The sequence below is a fragment of the Annulohypoxylon truncatum genome, assembly GCF_022578515.1.
Source record: "Annulohypoxylon truncatum strain CBS 140777 unplaced genomic scaffold F4807scaffold_18, whole genome shotgun sequence".
NCBI lineage: Eukaryota > Fungi > Ascomycota > Sordariomycetes > Xylariales > Hypoxylaceae > Annulohypoxylon > Annulohypoxylon truncatum.
Genome location: NW_025953804.1, coordinates 257,827 through 281,960, shown reverse-complemented (window position 1 = coordinate 281,960; position 24,134 = coordinate 257,827). Strand labels below are relative to the sequence as shown.

Genomic DNA, 24,134 nt, shown 5'->3' with positions numbered 1-24,134 from the left:
GCTCGATGCCGAGCGACCCTTCATGATATAACCCCCTGAACGCCATGCTAATGCAGTGTAGAGGACTTACGTCTAACGACTTCTCGGCTACATTGAGACATTGTGGATGGTTAAACAGTTTTCACAAAGGCTACATTAGACCCGCGTTAGTATGTGTATATCATTCCTCTCTGCGTAGGATAACTTACTAGCGTCGATCTGTTGCACTTGTGGCAGGGCTAGTCGTATTTTGTTCCGATATAAAGCAGGTTGTTTCAGCTGCACCGGGTTTCCTTCAAAGTATACCGTTGTTAAATTCTCCTTGTCGGCCAACTCCCGTTCAATGTCTGCAAAGTCAGATATCTGGTTGTAGCTTGCCCATATTTCTTCGATGTTCTTCAGATTACCAACTCCCTCTAGACTCTTTATCATGTTGTTCGAAATATCGATGATCGTCAGGTTCGGATTCCCGTCTAAGCCGGCAAGACTTTCAAGAGCATTGTGCGAGATGTACAGTTCTTCCAACTGGGGAGCTTCACGTAGAGGGGAGAGATCCGTAATCCGATTGGACTGAATACTTAGAAGCCTCAGTTTGGGAAGGCCTCCAAGACCTTTGAGCTCAGTAATCTTGTTCTTTGCTAACCAAAGCTCCTCCAGATTCTTCAGCGCATCGAGATTCTTGATTTCTCTTATTCTATTAGATCCTAGCTCGAGTTGCCGGAGTTTCGTCAAAGTTGATAGCCCATCGATTGTGCTGATCTTGTTGGAAACGAAGAAGAGATCGGTGAGTTCGGTCAAGTGCTCTATGTGTTTGATATGCTTGATCTTATTGAAGCTAAGATCAAGGGTAGTGAGTTTAGTTAGGTTGTCCAATCCCCTAACGTGGGAAATTAGATTATCGTAGAGGTCAAGCTCCTCCAATGTGGGGCCTAACTCGGATAGCCCCTCAATGTGTTGGATGAGATTCTGCCGTAGACATAGCCGGACGGCCTTCTTAAATCGTTCTAATCGAAGGGCGGGGATGGAAGAGACTCGTGAATGTGCGAGACTAACGTCGTCTGTATCGGGATCTTCGTCATCGAGAAGATCTAAATGTATTGGTCAACACTACAAGAAGTCTCATTTTACAGGCTCAACATGCCCATGCTGCTTGAAAATAGTAAAGTGAACAACGTTATTTACCTTCATCGGCACCGATTTCTTCGCCCGGAACTACGTGGTCCTCATCGGAATAGTCGGGATCCGATAAAGCCTCGGGATTCTGGATGAGAGCATTCCGATCAATTCGTAATTTGCCATCCCAGCCTTTGCTATCCCTCAAACCCGGACTGGGCTGTTGGCCATCTCCCCGCTCTGAATGGGACTCTTCTTCGACCACTTCTATGTGGTGGGAAGGCGTATCTTGGCCTGTTTCTTCATTTACTTGTCCGGGCATCTTGTATCGTTTGGCGCTGTTTTGCGGAGACGGGCGAAGGGTGAGGGATCTCGGACTTGGAGACGGAAACGGAGACGGGCAGGTTAAGGAGGAAAGTTGTAGAATATTTGGAGAAATGACGGCTGAGTTTCGTAGCTCCAGTTCCATTATAGTGCACTAGTGGATCGATAAACCCAATGACGTTCTAGCCTTTTCTTTAGTTAGGCGATTTCAACGCTAAAAGCGGGGAAGATTTCCCTAATATGGCATGTACCACGTGCAATCACTGTGCTGTGCATGTGCAGGGTCTTGGATTATGACGCTGTTATCTCATGAGGTACATTCGAGAATATTGTGCCACTGTATTTCGAGGAAGTAACCTGGTATGTACTTCTCCCAGGGCGATTGAATGAAAATCTTAAGAAAGAGCTCTCTTTCATTCAGAGCAGGGACGACGGTGGGAAGCTAATATAGTAACTCAAATTATTACCTGTGATTTACAACCCTCCAACTTCAACACCAACTTCATCACAAAAACGACGAGAACATCGTAGAATACCTACATATAGAACACAGGATATTACTATCGCACCACTCCAACCGCCCCCCATACTACTGTCGACAAATGCATCGTCATAACCACTTATCCACTCGCATATTTCGCGCGTCCCTCCACCTTGCATAAACGACACCTTAACCATGTTCTTAAATCCCCAATCGCGATGTTCTTCTTTCGCGGCCTCTCCCGAACGTCCATTAGGCGCCTCTCCAAGTTGGCCAGTATCCCATCACGACCTTCCACGACACCCCGCATCGGCAACAGCACATTAACATGCAGAAGAAGGTACCACGTCGAGGGCTTGATGCTTGCTCCAGTGGTCTTCGGTGGCTTGTTCGTAGCGCTTTGGACCTGGAAATGTTTTATGCTCGTCATTTTTCAGAACAAGATCATTTACATGCCCGGTCTGCCGCCTAATTCGCGGTGGGAGAAGATTCAAGATTATGCTGGCCGATGCGCTGGTATTCAATGGCGCGAGGAAAGAGTCCGCGCCAGAGACGGCACAGATCTGGCTTTATGCATCACAGACTTAGACCTTGGTTCTAGTGCAACGTCTGTACAGCCGAGTGTTGCATTCTATATCCTGTATTTCCAGGGTCCGCATTGCATCTCTGCCCTGTGGAGTATGATTCCATGAGAGCTAACATCGGTGATAGGGAATGCCTCATCGATTCCCCCACGATTGCCCGATCTCTCTTCTGCGCTGTGTATGCTGAAGCGACGGTCCATGCAATGGCATGACGGGAATATCCGATGCACCATGGTATGCCTTAGCTACAGAGGCTATTGGACATCACGAGGCAGCCCAACCGAGAAAGGTATTAATATGGATGCTGCCGCGGCCCTACATTGGATTTCTCAGATGCATCGTGATACTTATGGCGGGGAAGATGGTGAGTCGAGACCATCGGCAAAGCTTGTGCTTTGGGGACAAAGTATTGGCGCGGGAGTGGCTACCAACCTCGCTGCTCAGACTCCGATGCCAGCGAATATACAGCTAGACTCGCTGATTCTCGAAACCCCCTTCACTTCTATTCGTGCCATGCTAGAGGTTCTCTATCCACAGAAGTGGTTACCCTATCGGCATCTTTGGCCCTTTCTACGGAATCACTTAGACAGCTGGGAGAATCTAGGAATTATATCCGAAAAATATGGATCTAGCAAATCCCCTGAGATATTTGTCTTAGAAGCAGCCAAGGACGAGCTTGTCCCACAAGAGCTGAGTCAGAAGCTCTATGACAGGTGTTTAGACACCCAGTTTCCTGTGTCTAGAGAAGTCGTAGGCGGGGCATTTCACAACGACACCATGTTTCGAGGCGAAGGCAGAAGAGCTGTCTCCAATTTCTTGTCGCACAGAATTGCTTCCGCTCGTGTCTGAATTTCATTGGCCCTATCACCAGTGGTATCACCACTGTAACCTGTGTTCCACAAAGCTGGGACATTGACTTGGGTCAATGCAATGCTTCTTTCTTACCCGTATGTAGCCAAATATGACTGCCGGTCTACTTCCTACTCATAGTAGGTACCGACTACCCCTCTAGGTAATTCCCGATCATCTAACCAAGCTCCTAAAGAGAGTATTGGAAAACGATGGGTCGATAGGTAGTTACAGGATCTCAAGTGCATCGATATTGATAGCTATAATGGGATAGAGCCTCGTCTGATACCTATAGACGTCCACAAGACATACCAATATCCATGTCCCTGGATGGGTCAGCTGTATACTTGTATAGCATGTTAAGAGCACGACATGTGCAGACTGCCAGATGGACTTCTAAGACTAGCACATATCATATCCACTCCATATTTTAAGAATGCTCGGTTTCGTGCTTCGAAAGCTATACTCATACTAAGCCGAACCCCATCACTTCTAGGTAGCAGAATAAACCTATGACAGGCCTGTCAGTGCTGAGGGCTGCACCGAAACCCGGAATCTTGTATTGGGTTTATAATGTCAGCGGATAATTGTTCCCATATCTCTATCAAGTCGTTGTACAATGTCGGCAGTGTAACGAAACACCATGGTATCGTCAGAGGATTCACAGTAGGTACACATCTGTGCTCGGAAGTCCGCCGAAGGTGGGTCTCTGAGACGGAGTTTACCTGATGTCGGATTGATGTGTGCTATTTCGATCGCAGATGCTATTACATTCTCTATCATGCCTATATAGTCTATTGAAGAGCTTGGGATATTCCGAGTCGAGCAAGTTTGGCGGATTATAGCCACTCTAGTCAGGGACCTTGTTTCAGATCATTCTAAATATCCATACCGCTAGGTCGCGAAGTACAGTATCCCTTCGCGCGAATAACGCTAAAGACACGAAAAGAAATAGATAGGTATGCGGCATACCTTAAATACTGTTAACGCTGCCCACAAGATCTGTGGCTTTTTCAACCAAAACAAATACCATGCTAGTTCGGAAGCTAGGCGTTGGAAAAAGTAGTATTCATATCATGATACTCCTGCAGTTTCTAAAGTGTCACTTTGCATAGAAAAGATCTGAGGCATGCTAAGACAACAAAACTCCGGATTCTTGCTCAACTTCGACGCCTTCCGGGCTTGGTATGTCAAGATCCCGTTCTGCATATACATCACAACTTCACAACAAATGCCGAGATTACCAATTTCTGAATGCTGGCGCATACGAATTTGGCACGAAGGCGCACCTCTTTCCACAGTTAGAGCGCCTTATGCGAGCAATTAATAACTTGCTGGCGAGTTAAGCAAACCAAACCTATTCAGTATCCGACACTCAAGTCATGGCTATGTTTTCCGTTGAAACTCATTACAGACTAGATATTTTCTTCAGCTTTACATAAACTAGGTCTTCACGTGTCCCAAACCCGGAATTACGCTGGTTTTAGTTGTCTGTGCTAGACACCTACTTAAGCACCGGGTCTATGATGCGGCAATCCGCTTATTGATGAAGTCGTATTCAAAATCTGCCAGACTTCTGGTGTGACGAAAATTCGTGACATTCGACAGCGGATATCTGCATGGGATAGATCTCACCGTTACGTGGTTCTCTGCCTCGAAGTTTTGTCGTACAAACCCTACTTGTGGCGTTTTCTCGTTCTCGCCAAGTGCTTCATTCCCAACACGCCTACCCGACGTGGCTGAAGCAAGTATCCGTGGTCAGCCATGAGTAAACAAGGAAGACCAAGTTCCGCCATGTTTCCTTTCCGCAACAAATCTAAGATGATAGCTACGCGATTTAAGGCGAAGCCGGGCCGCGCAAGCACGTCATCGTTTTGTCTTAATGAAGGTTGACACACTACATAATATCACATACACAAGACAGACTGAGCCGTCGACGAACTTTCTTGCATACGTGGCTGGGAAATGAATAATAGAACAAGGGGCACGATGCCGATATATGCTTAACGAGGTTTACGCCATCGTGCCAGCTGATGTCGAACGTTGCCAAAACCCGCTTTTGTAAACTCCGGCTAATGAGCCACGACGATCTCGGGGGACGACTCCGTGAGATTATTTCCCGAGATGTCGATATTCGGCCTCATGAGAATATCGTCCGTACGTTCTTAAGGAACCACGATGATGAATTATTTGACCAAAGCCTGTATAAGATGAAAGCTCAGCTATGTCCTGACTAATACCTTCAAGGCGTTGGACAAAATGTCTTGGCTTGGAGAGGTTCTGGCCGCTAAAACTCCAATATATTTAGCGTATCTGCTTACCCGGTAAATTGCTGTGAGATGCGACCTCAGTAAATGAAAATGATCGTCGATATGATCATCAAGATAACATTGTTCCCACAACTTGGGGCTCGGTAGATAATCCCTGCTCGACCTACCAGATCAAGGGTTTCCTCGTCGCATACATCCTGCATGCACTTATACCCTCGTACGGTATTTATAAGAACTTATCCTAGAGCCCCCACGTCACGCCAAATGCAATTGCGAGGAGCCAATAACCTGTGCGGATCTTTCCGTTGGGATATACTAGTAATATGAGATCAAGGGACCCTGCAGGCTATTGTTCGACGGTTAGGAGCTGAGTGAGTTTTTATTTCATTTTTTCTTCCCCTTTTTCTTTTTTCTGGCTTGAGGCTGTACAGGTTTCTGCATGTCTCTAGAGAGGCAATTGATCTTCCAAATTGGCTTTTATATTAGCCACCTATAATACCTCTAGCGCTTCTCCTTGCTGAGACCTCTTTGATAGCGCGCGAAAACACGCTATCGTGATGATGTCTTCCGCCGAAAATGGCAGCATTACGCAAGCCGCGTCGAAGCCCTTGGTCTTGCCAAGCTCGCCAAGAGGTGCCATAGCAGCTGTTTCGAAGCTATCGACTGCGCAAAAAGGGGAAGGTGGGCGGTAGAACCAATGGGGGTCTCTCAACCTCTCCTATTGCTCCTATCGAGACCTTCCCGCGTATGCAGCCTCGATTGCAAACATACTACGTTGCTATTTACGATGCTATATATTCCTGTGGACCCGGGTTTCTAACATGTTAAAGATCGCCAGGGAACAGGCTGTATAGATCGGAAATCAACTGATCTAGATGATAAACAAGTTGATTTGCATCATCATTTTCCCGAATGGTTAGGTGTTGGTGGGATACGACGGCCGACCAAATGGCCGGTCCGGACGTATGCTTTATTACCCCGTGGGCTGCCCGGGCTGTAGGGACACAAGTTATTTAGAAACATAACATACCTCCTTGTCTTAGTCCCTCCCGGCGGTAAACAACAGCCTGGCGTCGTAGCAAACTTCGACATCACGCAATATGGGGAACCTACTCTCTAGTAGCCGCAAAGAGGCCCCTAAGGCGCCGCCGACGATAGCGTCGGACACGGTCGTCCCTTTGCACCGCTTCGACGACACGCCTCTCACGAGGAAGGTCATCGTCGAGTTCACGATGCGGTTCGACGACGTGCTGGACGCAGAGAAACTACGCCAGTCGCTAGACAAGCTCCTAAGCCGCCCGGACTGGCGCAAGCTAGGCGCTAGGCTGAGGCTCAACGTACGCCCCGCCCTCTCATCTGCCCACCCCCCTTGCCCAGATCTGCGTCTAGGGAGTGACTACTAGCCCCTAGCATCGCACCTAACCAACCCCCGTCTAACCAAGCCTCGATCTACCTTAATAACTGGTCCCTTAAGCTAAAAGTGTGGAATTTCACAGGCTAGTAACAACAAGCTCGAGTACCACATCCCGGAATCCTTCGACTCGCAGCGTCCCGCGTTCACGTACTCGCACGCGGCGCACGGCTCCGTGTCCATCTTCCAGCACCCGACGGGCAGCCGGCTGCCGCGCGCCGCGGCGGCGAAGCCCACCGTGCTAGGCGACCCGGAGGAGTACGCGCCCCTTTTGCGGCGTTGGGGCGCGCCCCGGCGGCTCGCCGATTACCTGGTCTCGGACCTGCCGCAGCTGAGCCTGCACGTGGTCTCGTTCGCGGACGCGACCGTGGTCTCGCTGTCATGGCCGCACACGCTGCTCGACGCCATGGGGCGGCGCGCGCTCCTCGACGCGTGGATCGCGGTCCTGGAGGGCCGCGAGGACGACGTCAAGCCCCTCGCCGGCGTGCGAGAGGACCCGCTCAAGGATCTGGGCGCGAACCCCGAGGAGCCGTATGTCCTGGCCCACCGCCGACTGTCCCCCCTCCAGGCCCTGGTTTTTGCTGTTTCGTATATTTGGACCACGCTGGTTTGGGCCCGCGGCGAGGAGACCCGTATGGTTTGCGTGCCGGGCCCGCATGTGCGCAGCTTGCACCGCGGCGCGATGGAGTATTTGGCTGCGCAGACGCAGACGCCGCCGGATGAGGGGGGAGAGAAGGAGGGGCTGGTTAATAAGCCGTTTGTGAGCGAGGGCGATGTGCTGAGTAGTTGGATCACAAGGCTGGCTATGCTGCCGCTTAGGGGGACGGATCAGACGGTTTCGATTATGAATGCGTTTGGTATGCGCTCGGTTCTGGCCAAGGATCTGCTGCCCCCGACCCATGCGTACGTGGGTAATGCTGTGGCGGGCGTCTGGGCGTTCGTCTCGATGCGGGATCTGTTTTCCCGGCCCCTGGGTTACACGGCGGCGGCGGTGCGCCAGTCGATTGCTGAGCAAGGCACACGCCAGCAAGTCGAAGCGCGAGCGGCGGTGGACCTGGCCGCGGGTAAGAGGGGGAAAGCGGCGATGTACGGCGATCCTAAGATGGCGCCCGTTATGGTGTCGAACTGGAGCAAGGCCAAGTTCTTCGAGACCGATTTCTCGGCCGCGGTGATACGGCCGGGACTCGACCCGGCGCGCCGCGCGAATAAGGTCGGTAGACCGTCGTATATCCAGCCTAACGGCCTGGCGGACGGTATCCCGACGAGGAACTCGTTCCCGATTGTGGGCAAGGATGCTGCTGGGAACTATTGGCTATCCGGGACGTTGAAGAAGGGCCTCTGGAGGAGGGTCCAGGAGGAGATGGACACGGAGTATACGTATCTGGCTCACCATTTTGTGGCTTCGCAGTACGAGTTTGTGGATGCTAAAGGGGAGTGATGGGTGGACGTTCTTCGCATGGACTGGGGATTTGAATTTTCCTCTTTTGGGTAGGGGCATGTTCTGATTCGATACCACTTTTTATGTCCATATATCGTGTGACAAAGATGTTCCGCGACGGAAATAATGGTGTTTCTTCTAGGAAGCAATATACAAATAACCCAACGAATAGGATATCAACAAATTCGATTGTGCGTTTCTAAGTGTACAGAAATTCGGTATAAGGCCGTTATCGTAAATGAAATTTGCTCTGCATCGTGCTTTGGCATGAAGATGTATCAAGCGGCACTGTTTCCAACTGCGTGAGCTGATGTAACTAAAGACGTCGTCCCTAAACAAGATAGTACAGATTGGAACAAATGTTTCCCCTAAATGCTCCTAACATATCATGTTTTCGTTGAGATGGCAACGAAAACTCACGCTTTGTTTCCAAGGGATTGCACGAAAAGCAGCCGACGATCCAATATCATAGAATAGCAAGCATTGTTTAAATCAAGTTGTTAACAGGAATAGAAGAATCCTGGTGGCCATATTATCATCAACCAATTTTATATGTTTTACCCATGGTTTGAAATAGAAACACATAATCAGCTTTAGCCATATAATAATATTTATACCCCTATATCTGCTAAATAATTTCCTTCGATTTAATTATAATATACATAAGGTTAGACACCATGTACCTTGAGTAGTTGTGATAATATTTAACCGGTGGCATATTTAGAATCATTCCATGAGCATAGATTATCATTCACCGGGCTGATATAGACGTCAATCTGTAGTATATTCGATACTTTCAACATGATCTAATACCATAAAATCGTATAATAGTAGATAAAGCCATACCCAAACACTGACTTAAGGTCAATAGACCATTTTGAAATGATATACGTACGGCTATTATTTTACCCTGCACTATAGAAATAGAAGGATCACACTTTCCACGCCTTCGATCAGATATCTGGCAGGAAGGAGAATATTACCGATCTAATCCTATTACGTCTATTTTATTTTTAAGAGAGCTTGACTGATACGAGGATCAGTAATTAGCAGATGAATGTCACGACACGGTATGACTCCACTGTGCCTTAATTGTCAAAAGAAACGCTCCTTCTTTCAACGATATCAAAATACCGTCAAAGCTCTTTCCCAGAGAGTTCATAAGTAACGGCTGTCAAGTTGAATCACTCCAAATCCTCCGGCTGTACCTTCCCTCACTGTCATCATGACTCAAAATCGCACCTGGGAAGGAAGGTGCGAGGACAGATAGGAGGTAGTTACTGCAAAATTGCCACCCGTTCACAGTGCAACCGTGCTGAACAGCTGCAAAGCACAAAACTTTAATTATCGTCACAGCTGTCGCCCCAGCTGCCCCGTGCCTCTCCCAGGACCTACGGTTTTCTATATAACACCAGGGAACTGAACGAAACTTGAACTCTTTTCCTTCACACTATACCAACCCATCTCACCCCACCCCATACATATCCAACCGTCAAAGATTATTTATTCACATCGACTCTCACAACTAAGTATCATTATCACAACAAATTCGACGGCAATATTAGGATATCTTTCTTCCATACTCTTCTTTTCAATATTTCCCATTCATAGAACCTAACCTTTGATCTTTTACACTTACCTTTCACACCAACCATCGTCAAGAAATATTTTCAAGGTTAAGGTCGTCCTTTTACTCTCATACCCACACCCATAGTTTTACCCACAACTTCATAACACCATCGTACCTTACTGATCATGGCCATGGACCCCAACAACTCAGACGATGAGGTTTGGCAAGACACTCGAGTCCGCTGTTGCATCCAAGAGTCCCGATGCAGACTATGCTCTTTCGGGCTGAAAGAGGGAGATCTTATCAAAATCAGCCCACGATGGAGCGGAATTCTGCGCTTGGACGAGTTTCTCTTCCATCGTGGGGATATTAAAATCAATGAGGCTGCCATTCTTTGCTGCTGCTGCAGTGACGATTGCGAGAGTGGAAGGATACCGGTTCATTGTTTCCATGCGGAGTGCTCTGTTTTCGCACGAAATATCCTCAAGATTGAAGATGTTTCTCAGAATTTTCTGGACGGCACACGGTTTGGATTTGCTCCTCCGCTATGGGGAGGATTGGAGAGATTTCGAGCGAACCGTCTCAGCGAACTTCTAGCCGAGAAATTGAAGAAAGAATACTGGCCGAAATCATTGCCCAACGAAATTTGGCGTATGATAACGGATAATTTCGTCCGGGAATGTGCAATAGTCACGGCATACGAACAGACCCTTTCCGCTTCTCTACCGCCTGGAAACACCATCAACCTTTCTCGAGATGTGTACGCCGAGTACACTACGTTCGATGGGATCCGTTACCTCAAGACGCTTCGCAATCCTGAAGATCGTAAGGGCCATGGCGAACTCGTACTTCGCGGCCAGGAGGTTGGCTCTATCCGAGAAGTCTATGTGATCGACGACCACTTTGGCGTCCGCGACCTCTTATTTGTCTCTGACAAAGACCGCCTAGACCGCATACTACCTTCTCCCAGTTCTCTCCCGTCGGGAACATGGGTCCGTCGCATTTCAACCCCACTTGGAATCTGGAATGTTGGTGTTGAGTGCGATGTAAGTAATACGAAGTTCACTGCCGATGCTTTTGAATGCTTGAATATCTAACAAAGAGACAGGGTTTCAGAGTAAGAGGGGCCTATAATATGGACTTCGGCCCTCGTCTTGAGTTTGATCCACAGCAGAACCTCCGTTCCCGAAAATGGCTATCATCCCAACACACAGTCTTTGACTTAAGAAAACTAAAGCCTAATTATTTAGGCTTTCGTCAACGCTCAACTTCCTATCAAATTTTCCCGCAGATGGAATCATTTGACTGCAATGCATCTCGCATAATTGGGTACTCGGCGGCTGTCACCGATAACGGTGTCGTAGCGATATATTCGCATTACCGAGACTCGGATTTTAGCATGTACAGCGAAGTAAACCCGCTCTTCCCAGTACGATGGATTTACATGCCAATCGACCAAGGCGAGTTTGTGACCGAGATTTGCCGCTTTGTGGGAAGCACTATGATGAGGCCTCGTCCCTACGGATTAACGGTGAGTAAATGAATAACCCTGTCTGTTTGTTGCCGGTATACTAATATGGGCTCCCTAGTTCACGACTAATCATGGGAGAACCACTGTTTTCGGAGGACACTTCGATTTGACAGAGCACCGCGATTTGGAGAGAATCTACGATCCTCCGAGTCGACCATCAACAATCTTCTTCGACAAGAGCCATGTGATAAATTGGCTCGCCTGCGAAAACATGAAGCCCACCGCCAGACGGGAAATTCCTCAATCAGTGATTCCCATAACAAGCGTAGATTTGTCCCCTCTAGGATGGTACTACTCCCGCTGCGAGATGGAAGGAGTCACGCATATAATACCATGCCACAAGAACACCCGTCACCCCAATCAGCTCGTCGGCCTGCTCCTTGAGTATGAGGACGGCCACAGAGAGCGCTTGGGCGAGTGGCGTTTTGATTGGGCAGCTGAGCCGATTCGCGTGCTCGGCCACTCAGGTAGTCTGCGCTTGAAGGAAAAGGTGTACGATCATCTCTGCGACGGGCAAGTATGCAAGGTCTGGGATATGGAAGTCGTGCCTGCGAGAGCACCTCCTAGCGAAGAGGAGGACTACGACTGGTACATCGACTTACCATGGCATGGGACATTGGAATGGTGGTTTGACTTATCCCCGTTGTTCTGCGCACATAGCCATGCGGAATGGTTGCCTTCTCCGGACACCGAAGCCGAAACCCTAGACGATGAGGAAGAGGAGAAGAAAGAGGTGCCCTGGCAGGAGTGGGTGGATTGGGATGAGGTGTGGCCTGCGTGGTTCAACGACAAATCCATGCCTCTATGGTATGAGCCGTCAGAAAACGAGTTCGATGAAGGGTCTGACGTAGAGTCGGACTAAACATCAGGATTCTGCTTTGAAAGCATCCCAACGAGATGAGGCCACCAAATTTCGTTTCCGCGGTCAATGCCGCGAGTATAAAAGACATATGAGCATCTAGCTATTCCTATTATACCATTGCATCATTTTTTAGACCAACAATATCTCTATCTGGAAGGAGATCATGGTCACTAGACGAATCACGGACTTGGCATGGAGGAAACAACATAAAGAACATAGGTTATCCAGAGATTGGGGATGGTGGATGGATATATTTGCTCACATTTGGTATTTTGCTGCGCTCACCTACGTTGAGCTGCTACTAGTCATACGCATATAGCTTAGCATGAAAATTGCAATATCACGATGGATACCCCTCTACTTTTCTTATATTTTCGGTGCAAGTGATTTGATCCTAATGATTCCCAAGGTCCTTATTCTAGGCACGTCAGCTTGATCCTTAGTTACGTGTTGGAACGAGCTACCTACACGTTTTCGGCTTAGGAGCGCGAGTTCAAAGTCTCGTAAAAGCTATAGTAGGTAGTATCTTGAAAAACAGAAGGGAATAAATACTCAGTGCGGATGAATAGACGGGATGAATCGGTTGATACTTACCAGACAAATTCCCCCACTACTATCATGACCTAATATGCCATCCATGCCGTCTTAACTACCTAGGCATGAAGGCATAAGGCCGTGCTATACACTGTCGACACATCACAAGCACCAAAGGAGGCCAACTTAATAAGAGAAATCTTTATGGTATGGTACAACTAAGGGTGTGATTATTCAGCAGTTATGGGTACACTCTATGACCGGGTTTCTTCTTTCTTTGTGCCTTTGTTTCCCCCTCCCCCACTTTAAAAGCAAGCCCGCAGCCCGCCCTCAACCGCGGTGGCGTGCCCATTTATTTCCCCCAATCACGTTGTAATGTCAAGTGTAAAAGTGTTTTTTTGGTCCGTTGTAATAAACTCCCCCCCCTGCGCGCGCGTCGTCTAGAAGTTTCGGCTCATGTCGTTGCGGATGCGCTGGTAGTCGAGGAGACCCTCGATGCTACCGACGGCGCTGATGGCCACGTCCTGGTCCCAGAGCTTGCGGCTGGCGAAGTCCATTACGTCTTTCTCTGTAATACGGTCGATGAGGCGCTCGATCTCGCCAGGGTTCATCCGGCGGCCCGTGGTGACCAGTTGTCGGCCGATGTCTTCGGCGACAGCGGAAGTGTTGTCTAGGGAGAGGAGGATGGCGGCCTTGAGCTGGGCCTTGGATCGCTCGACCTCGGCTTCGGTGACGTCGCTAGAGAGGCGGGACCATTCTCGGAGGGTGAAGTGAACGAGGTCGTCAAGACGGGTGAGCTGGTCGCTCACTAGGTAGATACCCCATAGACTATGTAATTCATTAGCATTGGCTGCAAATGCGTGAGATATTCTTGATTAGGCTCACCCGGTGTCGCTATAGCTTGTAGAGAAGCTCATGAAGCTGCTAGCCAAATCGTTGTTGTGGACGAACGAGCTCAGCTTACTTCCCTGGTGGGGTGCAGTGCCCATAGCCTTGTCGTAGTTGCCAATGACAGCCTGTGTAACCAAAGCAGTGAAGTAATCCTCATCACCCCAGCTTACACCCTCGACGGCGAGAGCGATGTGGGCAGACGGAATGGTATCGTCTCGAATTCGGACCTCGGATCCAATGAAATTGGGCTTTCGCTTAGATAGCAGATAGGCTTCGTTGTGTGGCGAGGTAGTGGGGAGTTTGGCAAAGTTCTTCTCGGCGAGATCAACAAGCTTGTCGTGGGGAATACCACCAGCACCGACTAGAATCATGCGGTCGGCTGTGTAGTTGGTCTTGATGTAGTTGTCAAGCTCAGTTCGGGTGATGTCACGGATGTTCTCTCGAGAGCCAAGGATAGTGCGGCCGAGCGGTTGGTGTGCGTAGGCGGTAGCGTGGAGGTGGTCAAAAACAACCTCATCCATCTGCTTCTCTACTTCCTCCGATTCTCGTAGAATGACGTCGCGCTCTCGATTAATAGCAGAGGGCTCAAGTCTGGAGTTCTGAAGAATATCGGCGAGGATATCGACGCACTGTGGAACGTCGGAGTTGAATGCTCGAGAAAAGTAGACGGTGCTCTCACGCTGAGCTATAGGTTAGCCAAAGGTTGTGACCTGGTTATGGTTTAAAATATTTCACGCACAGAGGTATACGCATTGAGATGACCACCCATGTTCTCAATCTCCAGCTCTAGTTGATGTTGCGATCGTCTTTGAGTACCCTGGTGAAATCGTCAGAAACTTGATTCATTTTTCCCCAAGTCGATTCACAAATACCTTGAATGCCAAGTGTTCTAGAAAATGGGCGGTACCACTCGTCTCATTTGTCTCGGCTCTCGAACCCGCATCGATCCAAACTCCTACCGTCGAGGTTTGCGCCCATGGCGAGTATTCGGTCGCGACCTATTTTTTTATTGTTAGGGCTAAATTTTTCAAGTATTGGCCAGGCCAATTGAGCGTTGGAAGCTTACCGTTAGACCATTCTTCAACGTTGTGGTCTGGGTCTTCGCGCCTACGGGAGACGATACGGGTGTAGCGAAACCTCTTCGAAATGGTCGGACGAAAGAATTGGCAGCACGGCTGCGCATGCCCTGCGCAAGGCTAAGAGTGAGTCTCCTAGACGCCATTAGGGTGTTGCGTTGGGAGTGTGAATTAACGGAGGGTGAGAGTGAGCGGTTTGATGGTGGAATATTGAAGTGGTTCGGTTTCGGCTTGGAAAGCTCAAATTTTGGATTGGCCTGAGGCGTCAAGGTGCGGTCGGCCGGTGGGAACCCCCGAAACCCCAGACGCAAGCCACAATCTTTTTTAACGGTCCCTCCGCTAAATTCCGGCTAGCGTCATTGACTGATGGCTGTGCAGCTGCGATGATGAAATAATCAATTGTTGATTGGCCGGCATGTTTTCGGGTATGGACTAGCTTGGTTTTCCGACTTTCTTTAGGTACGAATACTTAGGTACATGTGAACTTCACATCTACACCCATTCACATTGATTTAACATCACCTAATTCTATCTGCCTTAGGTTTTTAATATTGATAATATACACCTATAATATATTATACTATACTTTTGAGATCTTTGCTTTTGGCTAAAGTCTTTTCTGTTAACCTACCTACGTTGTCTAGTAAAATGGAAGAGCTTCTGCACATTCACGCCCAGAAGTGAAAGGTGAATTTATATTCAAACCTCGTCCCTTCAACTGTCTAATGGCAGTCAACATATCAAGCTACCCGCCTTTTGGGCAGGTCACTCAGCTTAAAGATGAAGATTTCCAATTCATTGCCCTCTTAGAAGTAGACAATGACCTCGCCGATGATCCTTGGGAGGTTGCTGTTTGGCATTCCTCAACTGATGGGGATTGGAAAGAGACATCACTATCACCTACCCCTACCAGCCACTCTCCAGTACTGTTCCAGGAACCCAAACCTTCATATGCTCAATTATGTTTCAGCGCACCTTTCTCTATTTCATCTTCGATGAATTTCACTCTGAAGTTCCGCAACAGCCATGATCAACCTTGGAGGTGGTCTCGCGAAATATTAGAGGCAACTGATGGGGTTGTATTAATCAACCCAACAGACTCGCTTGCTGCGATGAGTACTAGTCTCTCAGACATAATACATGGACTAAACCCAAAGTTGAGAGTCAATACTGCAGCGAGCCAGACTCTCAATACCCAACTTTGGACTCTACAAGCAAGTGTTAGTTCGTCTGAAGATGACCGCTCTACCCATGCTGAAATGGACATTGGAATTCCATGGGGCGGTGCCTTGCGGTAAGCTACATTGCCAATATTATCTAAGCCACTACTTTCAATGCTCATTACGGTCCCGGAGCTGACCGACTGTAGATACTTTGCTCTGGTCCGCCAGAGTTCTCCATGGCTGAGCCCTAGGCACGGTAGCGGTCCGTTCAGTCTAGACAAGGATGCCGTTATGTGCTCATTCTTGAGCGATCAAGGGAGACACTTGGTCTTATTAGGTGTCAGTGGACCAGAAAATGTGATCACACTCCTTCGTAGCTCAGACTCGGGCTCCGTAAAATTGCATGTGAGTGAAAACAAGAACCAGGTAGTGAAAATCCGATGACAAAATCTTATATAGAGTTAATAGATACGCAATGACGAGGAATCCGAATCATCCGGTCTAGTTTTAGCTGCGGTCGGCAATGATTTCGAGAGCGCCATAGCAGCTGTCATGTATCACGCTCGGACTGTCATTTTCGCTGCCGGCGACACCCAGAATGAATTAACTAGAGAGCTCGAAAATCTAAGTCTTGACGTTAAGCCTCAATGGTACGAGAACTGGTATGATGGATTGGGATATTGTGAGCATTTTGATAAACAACCCTTTAGAATCCAATCTGACACCAATAGGTACCTGGAATGCTCTCGGCCAACGCTTGACGGAAGAGAAGATAATCAATGCTGTTCAGGCGCTGGCAAAGGACCAAGTCAACATCAGTAGTCTTATTATAGACGATAATTGGCAAGATGTTGACTACCATGGGGAAGATTCAACGCGATATGGCTGGAAGGGATTTGAAGCGGAACCGAATGCATTTCCCAATGGACTCAAAGCCACAGTCTCTCGTATTCGCTCAACACATCCCACCATTGAAAATATAGCTGTCTGGCATGCGTTACTAGGGTACTGGGGAGGGATCTCGCCCGACGGCGGTCTTGCAAAATCTTATAAAACAGTCGAGGTTGACCTAGAAGATCCCAGTATCACAAGAAACACGGGAACCATGACAGTCATCGCGAAAGAAGATGTCGGCAATTTTTACGATGACTTCTATCGATTCTTGTCGGATTGTGGAATTGATGGTGTTAAGACAGACGTCCAATACATGATAGACACTTGGGTGTCTTCTAGACCACGTCGAGAGCTGACTAAAACATACCTTGACAGCTGGATGATATCGGCTCTGAGACATTTCAGTCTTAGAGCTATCTCGTGTATGTCTCAGGCGCCGCAGCTCCTGTTCCACCAGCAGATGCCACGCAATAGGTCGCCGCTGATTGTGCGAAACTCTGATGATTTTTTCCCCAATATTCTAGCCTCGCAGCCATGGCACATTTTTGCAAATGCTCATACCACTCTTCTCACTCAACATCTGAACATCTTGCCGGACTGGGACATGTTTCAAACTGATACAGAATTTGGGGGTTTCCATGCTGCTGCGCGGTGTCTAAGCGGAGGGCCAGTCTACATAACCGATATTCCGGGAAAGCATAATGTGGACCTCATCAAACAGATGACAGGGAAGACACCTCGAGGGAAGACTGTCATATTCAGGCCCAGCGTTTTGGCGAAAAGCATCGACCCCTACACAAGCTACGACGAGCCCGTCATCCTCAAGATTGGAAGCTACCATGGGAGGGCCGGGACAGGGACCCCGATGCTAGGAGTTTTCAACATCTCCCTACGGCGGCCACTGAGAGAAATCATCGCACTTACCAATTTCCCTGGTATTGACCCGTCGCTGGAATACGTAGCAAGATCCCATCGTAGCGGTTTCGTCACGCCTGCTATAAAACCCAATAGACCTACTGCCGATTTTGGAGTATCGCTAGATGTCGCGGGTTATGATGTACTCACGGCATTTCCAGTAACGCAGTTCAACAGTGAGACTAACGGCAAGGTCTACGTGGCCAACATGGGGCTCGTCGGGAAAATGACGGGGGCCGCCGCCATCACCTCGTACCAGTTTGAATTGCACCATACCGACAAGGCGTTCTTGGATACGCGACTTAAGGCGTTGGGAGTTCTTGGTAAGTACTTTTATTGAAATATGTCAGGGACGAAACTTGAGCTAACTCCGCCGATCTTAAAGGGGTATATATCTCGAGTCTACCCGACATGTCAATCGAGCGGGATTTCATGGTCACCATCCAGGGCGAACCAATCCCTCCTCATACAGTGACGATCAATGCAGATAGCGATTATGTACTGAACATCGACGTTGAAACAGCCTGGACGGAGATGGGTCTAGAAGCAGGTTGGGCCAACGAGGTCGAAGTCAAAGTTTACTTGGACATCGAATACCCTTAGCTATGAGAAATGGACACGAGAAACGAATCATTTGGAAGTGGGACCTGGTTTGGGTGGTATAATGACTACTACAAGAATGACGACTACAGAATATGGGATACGGCTCATGACAGATTGGAACATTAGATTCAGCCAATTGAGTTAGCTAGAAAATATGTTGTGCTACGCCTACAGGCCAACACCTGCACTCCTCATCTTCCATTCCTAAGCCGTTTTGAGAGCACGCCACTAACGCGTAGGAGACGACTAACCATCTGCAGCACAGTATTCTCTCGTATCGGATTTAAGCTTTGCCGAGCTTCTTCGCCTCGAAAGCCACGGCCTCAGGGAGCGTTTCCGGTAAGCTCGGACTCTTAGGCGTCCAGCCGAGATACTTCCTCGCCCTAGCAGCCACGCTCTTCGAGTTTGTCCCGAAGTGCGGGAAATCGATCTCCTTCGCAATCGGTTCGGGGATGAGCTTCTGCCTCGCGGCCTCGAGGGCGATCGCCCGGGACACGTCGGCCCACCGGTGCATGCCGCTCTCGAGGAAGAAGTACGCCTTGGGGCCGAAAATCTCGGGGTTGCTGTTCTTGGAGGGGTCGAGCGCCGCGTCCACGGCCAGCACGAAGAAGTCGCCCAGGTCGTGGATGTGCACGTTGTCCCACTCGGTCAGGCCCGGCGCTTGGATCGGCGCGTACCCGTGCTGCAGCGTGTACTCGATCAGCATGGGGACCTGGATGCTGCGCGTGTTCAGGGGACCCCGGCCCTGTCCGTAGATGGTGGGGGGCCCGACGATCAGGGTCTTGACGGCGGGGGAGTTGGCGCCGAGCACGATCTTGTCGACGTTCCGGTGGATCGCGGTGTCCGGCAACGAGACGATGCGGTCGATGTCGTCGATGTCGTGATACTTCTGGTCCGGCAGAGGCGCTTGCCCGTAGCGCTTGTTGTCCGCGTCGTACCATGTCAGGATGCCCGTCCCGCAGAGATGGATCCAGTACCCCGGCTTTTCCGACGTGTGCCCCGCCGTAAGGCCCTTGGCGATCGCGGTCGCGGACGGGACGTTGTCGGCTGAATCGGCCGTATCTAGGCGCTTGTTAATTACTGACCTCATATTACCCCGAAAAGAGGTAAGTAATTAGGTAGGTTAAGTCACGTACGAACTACGATATCCGCCGCAGCAGCTTCCTTCTCGATAACATCAACATCATCTAAAGTGCCGTAGACGAGGCGCGCCTTAGGGTAGGCGGCGGCGACTGGCTTCCCCCGCTCCTCGTTTCGTACGAGTAGGGTTAATTCGTAGTCTGGGTGGGCTTTAGCTATGGAGTAGAGGGCATCACCGCCGATATAGCCTAAATTTCCCCTAATATTTAGTACTTAAGCTACAGCAAGATGAGACATCGTCTGATATCTGCTTACCGGTGGCACCGGTGCTGTTACGATATGTTAGCTTTTATATCACATTTACTATTTGAGATTTTCTTATAGATACTGACAGGAAGATTTTGGGAGCCATTCTCGAGAGCTTCGAATCTTGAAAATCAATTGAAGAGGAAATGGACAATCAGGGGCGTGTACGATGGCCTCTTGAAAGTTGAAGATTGTTGAAAGACTGCAGGTTCCCGGCAGTCCTTCTGCTTCATTCAGTGAGCTACTAGGTAGTTATAGGAAAGTCTCATGGGTATAAATCATAAATCTAGAAGATGCTACCTACTTCCACTATAATTACGTAGTTGTAGCTGAGGAGTAGTACGATTCGGTTACGCCATCCGGATCATTAATTCATCAATGTACGAAGTAGCTACCCAATTTTCCCCATCCTCCCCCACTCTTGTGTTACACTGTAACATGTGAATGACATTTGATAGATGCAAATGGCTTGCATATTCCCCAGTTTTTACATTTATTACGTTACGCCACTTTTCTACAGACTGTATTATGTAAACAGGGAATATTTTAACCCGTATCAATCATGCCGCCTCCCTTTACAACTTGGATCTTACAAACTTCGTCCTTGTATGCCTCATATGTCCTAGAGAGTCAGCAAGCACCATAAGCGCCACGAAGGTTTCACAAATTATAAATCATATTAAGCGTAATACTTCAGCACTGATTATTCGGGTTGTGAACTCTTTTCTCCTGTGCTTTGCAATCGACCGGGGTTTCTTAATCTGAGAAAGTGCAGTAATACCATGGCAACCCCTAACATCTAACCAGACAATCCCTTAGCAGCATCCCTAATACTATCTTCAAAACTTGTCCACCCGTGCCCGGTGATTCTCTTAAGAAGCTCCTCGGCTCTTCCATTGGTAACTGTACTCCTTTCTACTGCTGCGTTAGGCTCTTCCTCGGCAAACTTGCGGTCCGGATATATTTTCTTCAAGGTCTTCAAGATATCGTTCGCGTTAAAGGGCTGGGAAAAGGCGAATAAGCGCTCACCCTCCACGTCGGGATACACTAGCGCGGCGACGTGCACTGCGGCGTTGTCGCGGACGTCGACATAGTACTGCGGCGAAAATCCGAACAAGTCTTCCTTTACTTTCAGGTTTTCCCCTTTCTCAAAAGCGGTCTTGATCCAATCAATCGTGCTCCGATAGCCCTGGTGGACTACGTCGAGCGGAGGTCCTAAGTTGGCGTTGGGTAAGACCGCGTTGAAGACAAAGGACGGCTTGTGCTCTCGCACCCACTTCCATGCCTCCTGCTCCTGTTTAGTCTTGCTCGCTTGGTAGACTTTCTCGATACGTGTCATGCCTTCATATGGTGGGGGTGCATACGCCGCCTCGACGCAAGCCTCGTTCCACATGTTTGAATCGATTGCGAAGACTTGGGTTCCGTCAAGGTACGCGCAAGATCCAGAGGAAGAGGTTAGGACGACCCTTTTCATTCCCGGTTCTTTCGCGGCTGCCTCTAGGATGCGCATTGTGCTATCCACAACGAAAGGTATGACGGCATGAGGATCGGGGCTTATCATCACGGGCGCAGCGACGTGCACCAAGCCAGAGACCCCTTTGACGACCTCATCGAAGGCACCATCCGCTAACATATCGGGCACTTCAACCAACTCAAACTTCCCAGGACCGTACTTTTTCTCGAAGAATTCCTCCAGCCATTGATCCCTAGGAATGTTACGAGTAGTGCCGCGAACACGATAACCGTAGTGCAATATCTGGTCTGCGATATGACTACCGATAAACCCGTTCACGCCCGTCACGAGCACGAGGGATCCAGGCTTTATGACAGGATCGGACATGGTGAAGTCGTTACCTAAGCAATCAATCGTGTCGACTTACTCTCGCGTTTTAGCAACTCTTATTCGTAGGCTCGCGTATGAGGTCTCGAAATATACTGATAACCCCAACTTCTAGGAGCCGGTCACTATCATGTTTTATAGTTGAGCTCATATACTAACGTCGCAGCGTTACAGATTATTAAGTCGCATTGCTTCCGAGGTCATTGTTCCATGCCAAGGCAGTTACTTGCCTGTAGTGTAGCACTACTACCGTTAGGGAAGGCCAACTTGGCCGATTCTCAATATTCCTGGTAAACCCTGGCAATTATACTCTATGCCGCTCCGGGACCTGCCGTCGGCTAGCGCATCCTTTGATGTCACCGCAAAATCCAATAGCTTATTTAGTAAGATAGGCCCATAAAGTTGCGTACGAGACTACTATGTATACCACAGAGATACTACGATTGGAGCTACACCGCCGAGAGTTAATGGTTACGAGGAAAGATATTGGGAAAGAGTTTGTAATATATACTACGGCTCGTATATATTATCTGATCTTTTTTACACAAAGCCTGCATAGCTCCTCATAAAGTCCCTCTCAGTAGGTCTCAATTATAAATTGCTAGGATGGTAGGTATGAATACGATAAGATCGTAAAGCATGTTATGGAGGTAGAAGAAGTCCGATTCAACCTCGATTTACTGTTAACCTAGAAGCTTCCTCCACGAGAGCTGGTAGTCAGAGGTATCAGGAGTTGGCCTGTACGAGGCTGCCCTGTTGGCAGCTGGCCTTTAGCTGTAGACAAGGGAAGGTTCATGTATGTATACCGCGTTCCCTGGAAGGGGTTAGTTAAAGCTCTTCGCGCAACAACGTCGTTCTTCCCTAGCTTCTTGGTTCCGCCTCGTGTCACGACATTTACCCTCAACTATCATTTGCGTTATGATATGAGTCTAAACCGTAAATAAACCAAGGATATCGAACTTCATACTTCCTTATTGGGAGGATTAAGCCTTATTTTTACCAAGCCCCTTTCCACGAAACTCCTATTCATAAACCAAAAGAGATCCCCTCCTGAGCTAATCAGCGCCGGAAAAGGCTCATTTATGAATTAGAATAGTGCCCATATCTCAGGAATTTCATAATTTTATGGCTGTATCTTGACTAGAGTCGAGCATAGTCGGTATCCAAAATTCAGTTGAGCCCACTCTTCACTATGTGTCTACATTCTCCTTACGACTATGATGTGCGTAGATTAGGAACAAGGCGATTCCAGGTCAATAAAGCTATTTGACAAGACATGTAGCATACTAGGCGAGTTGATAATCTAATTCTTAACCGAAAGTCATGATGATCAGCTTTAATAGGTACGCCATCACTACCTAGCTGGGAGTTTGTTTTGATCGCGCTATCTTCCTTTTATATCTGTTATACATTCTTGCAGCCTTCATACGTATGAATTTTCAAACTTACTAGAGGTTTGGGAGAGTGCTTAGTGAATGTGTAATTGGGAAGGTTCAACTCAGACTGTGGTGGGCCATTGCACTTCCACTAATTAATAACCCTAACTTTGAAGAAGTCACTCAGCATTAACTGCCCATTGGCCCAGTGGTCAAGGCGTCTGACTGTTATTATCTCTAAAACAGTAGTATCAGAAAATCAGAAGATCCCTGGTTCGACCCCAGGATGGGCAGATTTAGTTTTCTTTTTCTTCTTTTTTTCTTATTTAGTATTGTTTACATTTATGTTGAGCTCCTTTTAAACTTAAACCTTTGTAGCTGATCGATGGCTATAGAGGTTCTTGTGATGGGCCCTGCGAAATTTTATTAATCCATCTCATTACTAAGAAATAGGGGTTAAAGAAGAGGGCTAAGAGCATAGATTCAATCATTTGATTATCTTAACTTCTAGCTTCTACCGAAGAAATAGAAATATTTTCTGCATTTATTAATAAGCACGTTAATATGCATATTTGTAGTCATTGCCTTTTGTTGATTAGGTAGGTAGATGGCTGGTAAGTAAGTATATGGATATGTTCATGTTTTGATAGAATGCCCCCTTTTCTTGACATTGAACCTTAGTCTCGGTATCGGATTCGCTTACGCAGCAAAACTTCCCCTTTCCACGTGTGATGAGGCTCAATCTTTTTTGAAAGACGAAGGAGTTATTTACGATAGTAGCGCCAACACAAGTTTTAATTGATTGTAAGAAAATATTGTATAAAGCAAACGAGCGAGACTAGTGGTTATGTACAAAATCCACCCCAAGCCAAGACAGTCATGATGATAGCGAGCGACAGACTGATTGACAACTCCCCTATTTTTGGAACCCTCAGTACTAAACGAATGTGTCAATAGCCGCCCAACCAACCAAGGTACCACCGGGTACCCGGTGCCTGTACCTTACCAAAGCCCCCCAAATCCCAAGTCCATTCATCTTAACAC

The 24,134-nt window shown here is 48.2% G+C and overlaps 8 protein-coding genes and 1 non-coding gene across 9 annotated transcripts; 5 read left to right on the top strand and 4 right to left on the bottom strand.

Moving 5' to 3' along the window:
- Positions 1-110: 110 nt before the first annotated feature.
- On the bottom strand, positions 111-1,414 carry F4807DRAFT_460894 (protein phosphatases PP1 regulatory subunit sds22; the record flags this gene model as incomplete). Its single annotated transcript, XM_048001597.1, has 3 exons — positions 111-130; positions 189-1,067; positions 1,162-1,414. The coding sequence occupies 3 exons, from the start codon at positions 1,412-1,414 to the stop codon at positions 111-113; spliced, it is 1,152 nt and encodes a 383-aa protein (XP_047853721.1).
- Positions 1,415-1,812: 398 nt separating this feature from the next.
- Positions 1,813-3,618, top strand: F4807DRAFT_100651 (alpha/beta-hydrolase). Its single transcript, XM_047992623.1, has 2 exons — positions 1,813-2,548; positions 2,609-3,618. Exons 1-2 carry the CDS (start codon positions 2,116-2,118, stop codon positions 3,328-3,330), a joined length of 1,155 nt encoding a protein of 384 aa, XP_047853720.1. The 5' UTR covers positions 1,813-2,115; the 3' UTR covers positions 3,331-3,618.
- A 3,297-nt stretch (positions 3,619-6,915) lies between these two features.
- On the top strand, positions 6,916-8,796 carry F4807DRAFT_427523 (uncharacterized protein). Its single transcript, XM_047998172.1, has one exon. It carries the CDS (start codon positions 7,418-7,420, stop codon positions 8,447-8,449), a length of 1,032 nt encoding a protein of 343 aa, XP_047853719.1. The 5' UTR covers positions 6,916-7,417; the 3' UTR covers positions 8,450-8,796.
- Positions 8,797-9,724: 928 nt separating this feature from the next.
- F4807DRAFT_467816 (uncharacterized protein) lies at positions 9,725-12,412 on the top strand (the record flags this gene model as incomplete). Its single annotated transcript, XM_048002536.1, has 3 exons — positions 9,725-11,065; positions 11,128-11,550; positions 11,609-12,412. Exons 1-3 carry the CDS (start codon positions 10,205-10,207, stop codon positions 12,410-12,412), a joined length of 2,088 nt encoding a protein of 695 aa, XP_047853718.1. The 5' UTR covers positions 9,725-10,204.
- A 720-nt stretch (positions 12,413-13,132) lies between these two features.
- On the bottom strand, positions 13,133-15,163 carry F4807DRAFT_427518 (mitochondrial-processing peptidase subunit beta). Its single transcript, XM_047998171.1, has 5 exons — positions 14,904-15,163; positions 14,710-14,835; positions 14,577-14,654; positions 13,832-14,517; positions 13,133-13,774 (listed from the first exon to the last, which is right to left on the bottom strand). Exons 1-5 carry the CDS (start codon positions 15,057-15,059, stop codon positions 13,387-13,389), a joined length of 1,434 nt encoding a protein of 477 aa, XP_047853717.1. The 5' UTR covers positions 15,060-15,163; the 3' UTR covers positions 13,133-13,386.
- A 475-nt stretch (positions 15,164-15,638) lies between these two features.
- On the top strand, positions 15,639-18,488 carry F4807DRAFT_460889 (glycoside hydrolase family 36 protein; the record flags this gene model as incomplete). The annotated part of the gene is made up of 5 exons (XM_048001595.1): positions 15,639-16,207; positions 16,283-16,481; positions 16,545-16,758; positions 16,808-18,208; positions 18,271-18,488. 5 exons carry the CDS (start codon positions 15,639-15,641, stop codon positions 18,486-18,488), a joined length of 2,601 nt encoding a protein of 866 aa, XP_047853716.1.
- A 283-nt stretch (positions 18,489-18,771) lies between these two features.
- On the bottom strand, positions 18,772-19,980 carry F4807DRAFT_460888 (NAD(P)-binding protein; the record flags this gene model as incomplete). The annotated part of the gene is made up of 4 exons (XM_048001594.1): positions 18,772-19,550; positions 19,625-19,816; positions 19,884-19,897; positions 19,961-19,980. The coding sequence occupies 4 exons, from the start codon at positions 19,978-19,980 to the stop codon at positions 18,772-18,774; spliced, it is 1,005 nt and encodes a 334-aa protein (XP_047853715.1).
- Positions 19,981-20,586: 606 nt separating this feature from the next.
- F4807DRAFT_99836 (NAD(P)-binding protein) lies at positions 20,587-22,058 on the bottom strand. Its single transcript, XM_048003764.1, has one exon. The coding sequence runs from the start codon at positions 21,712-21,714 to the stop codon at positions 20,674-20,676; it is 1,041 nt and encodes a 346-aa protein (XP_047853714.1). The 5' UTR covers positions 21,715-22,058; the 3' UTR covers positions 20,587-20,673.
- A 1,226-nt stretch (positions 22,059-23,284) lies between these two features.
- Positions 23,285-23,384, top strand: F4807DRAFT_t85. The gene has a single exon. It is a non-coding gene; the product is annotated as a tRNA-Asn (tRNA).
- The last annotated feature ends 750 nt before the right edge of the window (positions 23,385-24,134 follow it).